The sequence below is a fragment of the Chenopodium quinoa genome, unplaced genomic scaffold, assembly GCF_001683475.1.
Source record: "Chenopodium quinoa cultivar QQ74 unplaced genomic scaffold, ASM168347v1, whole genome shotgun sequence".
Taxonomy (NCBI): Eukaryota; Viridiplantae; Streptophyta; class Magnoliopsida; order Caryophyllales; family Amaranthaceae; genus Chenopodium; species Chenopodium quinoa.
The window spans coordinates 321,488-325,710 of NW_018744784.1; the positions used below are offsets into that span (position 1 = coordinate 321,488).

At 51.1% G+C, this 4,223-nt stretch overlaps 1 protein-coding gene across 1 annotated transcript; it reads left to right on the top strand.

Annotated features, from left to right (window-relative positions):
- Positions 1-374: 374 nt before the first annotated feature.
- Positions 375-1,320, top strand: LOC110703805 (tropomyosin-like). Its single transcript, XM_021881586.1, has 3 exons — positions 375-545; positions 625-678; positions 778-1,320. Exons 1-3 carry the CDS (start codon positions 456-458, stop codon positions 1,318-1,320), a joined length of 687 nt encoding a protein of 228 aa, XP_021737278.1. The 5' UTR covers positions 375-455.
- The last annotated feature ends 2,903 nt before the right edge of the window (positions 1,321-4,223 follow it).

Sequence of the window (4,223 nt, forward strand, 5' to 3'; positions counted from 1 at the left end):
TCTCGTTTATTTCAATCCTTTTATCCCAGGACTTATATTTTTCTCGTTTACAGGACGGGAAGCAGATGCCCCGGTCCCTTCAAAAACAGGTCAGGCCTCCGCCGACCCAACAAGAGTCTGCATCCAAGGTGCAGAAGACAGCCGACCGGCAAACTACCGGCGGCAAATCAATAAAGGTCCCAGGCGGGCCTGGATCTGCGGATGTGCTTTCTGCCATCCCATTGAGGACCGCAACCGGTCCCTCTGAAGGCCGTTCGGGCCGACAAGGTAACTTCGACCTTACACTGCTTGACCTGCCCATGCGGGTCAAGTCTTATTCACAGTCTCGATCGCAGCCGGGGGATTCTCCAATCAGCCGGCAATCTATAGGCAGAGCATATGCGAGTTTCTCACCGTCTGTTTCTGGTGCAGATAATTCTCCCCGCTGGCCGGACGGGGCACAATATGCCCGGGCCATGCTGAAAGCCGTCCCCAGGGACGAGAAGGAGGCGATCCCTGGGATCAACTCCTTTAATGCCGACCGGGTGCTGGTCGACCTGGCCGACGTATGCTCCAACAACCATGCGGTAATTTCCTTGACGTGCATTTTTAAATATGCAGTATTAATCGGCTGTATTTTTGCAGGCTATGCTGCGCGTAGAGGGGCTCAAACGAGCTTATACCCGCAAGTCTGAAGAGGTAAGGAGAAGCAAACGGGCTGTTGATGACGCCCATAATGTTGCTGACTACTCTTTGTACATGCATGGCTTAGAATCTAAATCTATACGCATGGAACAGGCGGAGAAGACCAAGGCCCTCCAACAGCAGATTGATCAACTGAAAAACCAAGTTGACCAACTGCAGGCGTCCCTGGATGATGCCAATAAAAAGTTGGAGGAACAGAAAGAGCCCCTCCAACGGCTGAGCAAGGCGGAGACTGAAAATGGCCGCCTTGCCAAAGAGAATGAGCGCCTGCGCAAAGAGGCGGCTGCTGCCAATGAGAACTTCAAGGCCACCTTGGAGGCGGAGCAGGACAGGCTCATTGAGGAGAATGAGCTTGGTTGTGCAAACCGGATGCGACGGGCGTTTTCCCTCATCCACCCGGAGACGGACTTCACCGTCTGGGAACTCGCCTTCAAATATTCTGATCTTACCATTCTGGCCGAGGAGGCGAATGAGCCGGGACCCGGACCCTATGACGCTTGGGTTGGGGAGGAGATTGCGCGACGGCAGGCGGAGGCTGCTGAAGAGGAAGTTGTTCCTGAAGCCGACGCAGCCGCTCACCCTGATCCAACCCAGAACCAACCGGAAGAGGACCGGTTCACTGTTCGCCTGGAGTAGCAACTACCTCCCGGCCCGCGCGCCTTGCATTATCTTGTAATAGCGCCGGATGAGATGGGCTAAGCTGTAATAATTTTTATTTTGAATATTTAACATTTTCACCGGCTGAGCCGGCTTTTGAATGCACTCTGTTTTTCACACTGGCTTTTGAATGCTTTTTATGTTTCTGCACTTCAATACTAGAATTCTTGTTATTTTTTTATACATATTTCTGCGAGGATAACCAAAAGAACCCCGCCGGTAACACTACCGCTTGAGTCTTCACAAACAGCAAAGAAATTTGCAAGGGTTGCCAAGAAGACCCCACCGGTAACACTGCCGTCTGGGTCTTCGCAAACTAGGCGAAGAAATTTGCTAGGGTTGCCAAGAAGACCCCACCGGTAACACTGCCGTCTGGGTCTTCGCAAACTAGGCGAAGAAATTTGCTAGGGTTGCCAAGAAGACCCCACCGGTAACACTGCCGTCTGGGTCTTCGCAAACTAGGCGAAGAAATTTGCTAGGGTTGCCAAGAAGACCCCACCGGTAACACTGCCGTCTGGGTCTTCGCAAACTAGGCAAAGAAATTTGCTAGGGTTGCCAAGAAGACCCCACCGGTAACACTGCCGTCTGGGTCTTCGCAAACTAGGCGAAGAAATTGACCCAAAACCAAACCGGATGGCGTCTGGGTAATTGCCCTGGATAGCGGTCTGGGTCTTTGCAAGCCAGGAGGCTATCCATATGATATAGCTCGAATATACACTTAGTGCCAACATTAGATTCGGGAGCCAGTCGGTTTATACTGAAATACCGGTCGGGACTTCGCAAAAGAATCACGCCAGTTTTAGGTTGTCCATTCACCAATATGCGAGGCACAAAACCCCGCATGCAGATCTTCCAAGACTTCTCTCCCCCTATCCGGGGTTACACATTTCAAAAACGGCTGCAGGTATCCCTTCCGGAGGAGTTCCCCTTGATGCATAACAAAACTTGAAGCACGCTTCTTGAGCGCTGATGCTTCTGAAGGGTCATCCGGCAAGGTACCATCCGTCAAAAAAGACCGGATGGGATCCAACCAGGTAGCACTTCTGTCCAGGACTCCAATGGGATCATTCTGAATACTTCGTTTTTCAATGACTTCCCAAAAGATCGTCCTAGGAGCATCACAGGAGGCTGATGATGCCAACTTTGAGAGGGCATCCGCCTGATTGTTTTCAGACCGGGGCACCTGTCGCAGATGAAATTCATCGAAGGACCCAGCCTCCTCTTTGACCGCCTGCAAATATTTGATCATAGCCGGATGGGTGGCTTCGTAGTCACCAAGGTACTGGCTAACGATCAGCTGTGAATCTGAGCAGGCGTCGACCTTTCTTTGCACCGGCTGCTTTACACATGCGCATTCCGGCTAGCAGGGCTTCATACTCTGCTTCATTGTTGGAGGCTTGGAACTTAAACCGTAGTGCATATTCAAACTTATCCCCTTCCGGGGAATGACAGATAACACCTGCACCACAGCCGTTCACCGTAGAGCTGCCGTCTACAAATAACTTCCAGACCTGATCAGGGTTTTCCGGTTGCACCGGCCTAGTCATCTCGACAATGAAGTCGGCAAACGCCTGACCTTTCACTGCCCGCCTGGGTTCAAAAGTTATCTCAAAGCCTTGTATTTCAACAGCCCACTTGATCATTCTACCGGATGATTCTATAGCAGTCATCGTGCGCTTGAGCGGCTGATCTGTGTATACCACAACCGGATGTGCCAAAAAATAAGGCTTCAACCGCTTGACTGCTACGAATAAGGCCAACCCAAATTTTTCGATCATGGGGTACCGGAGCTCAGCATTTTTAAGGACATGGCTGATGAAGTACACCGGCAGCTGAATGCCGTCTCTCTCAGCGAGGAGAACGGCACTAAGGGCGTGATCAGAGACGGCTAGGTACATGTACAGAACCTCCCGGGGTAGGGGGCTCACTAGCCTTGACAAAGAATGCAAGTGCTGCTTAAGCCTCTGGAATGCCGCCTCTGCTTCTTCACCCCATTCAAACCTTGACCTCTTCCTGATTGCCTGGAAGAAATAGAGGCACTTGCCACCTGACCGGCTGAGGAACCTCCCCAATGCCGCCAGACAACCGGTCAACTTCTGGACCTCTTTTACAGTGCGGGGAGACTTCATGTCAATTACCGCCTGTATTTTTTTCCGGATTAGCTTCGATGCCTCTTTGGTCAATCAAGAATCCGAGAAACTTCCCAGACTCAACACCAAATACGCATTTCTTTGGGTTAAGCATGACCCGGTGCCGCCTGAGTGTGGTGAAGGTTTCTCGCAGGTCTGCTAGGTGATCCGTCTGTAGCTTGGATTTGACTATCATGTCATCGATATACGCCTCTACATTCCTGCCAATCTGGTTGATAAAAACGGTGTTTATCATGCGCTGGAAAGTAGCCGGTGCATTCTTCAACCCAAACGGCATCACCGTATAGCAGAATAACCCCTGATCAGTGACGAAAAGCCGTCTTCTCCTGATCTTTCTTCCAGAGGGGTATTTGATGGAAGCCGGAATAGGCATCCATAAAGCTCATTAGCGCATGGCCGGCTGTTGAGTCGACTAGGCTGTCAATCTTTGGAAGCGGGTAGCTATCTTTTGGGCATGCTTTGTTCAGATCTGTGTAATCCACACACATCCGCCAAGTACCGTTCGGCTTCTTTACTAGAACGACATTTTGCCACCCAATCCGGGTAGTAGCATTGCCTAATGAACCCAGCATCCAACAGCTTTTTGACCTCAGCCGCTGCCGCTTGAGATCTTTCTCCACCATGATCCCTCTTTTTCTGCCGAACCGGCTGCTTTTTGGGATCCACGGCTAGCTTGTGGACAGCAAGATCCGGGCTGACGCCTGGCATCTCTTCCACTTCAAAGGCAAAGAT

Excerpts from the sequence above, each read along its gene's own strand:
- LOC110703805 (XM_021881586.1), top strand. The coding sequence starts at position 456 with ATGCTGAAAGCCGTCCCCAGGGACGAGAAGGAGGCGATCCCTGGGATC. Across the intron at positions 546-624 it reads TGCTGGTCGACCTGGCCGAC|GCTATGCTGCGCGTAGAGGG; the intron begins GTATGCTCCAAC and ends GTATTTTTGCAG. Across the intron at positions 679-777 it reads ATACCCGCAAGTCTGAAGAG|GCGGAGAAGACCAAGGCCCT; the intron begins GTAAGGAGAAGC and ends CGCATGGAACAG.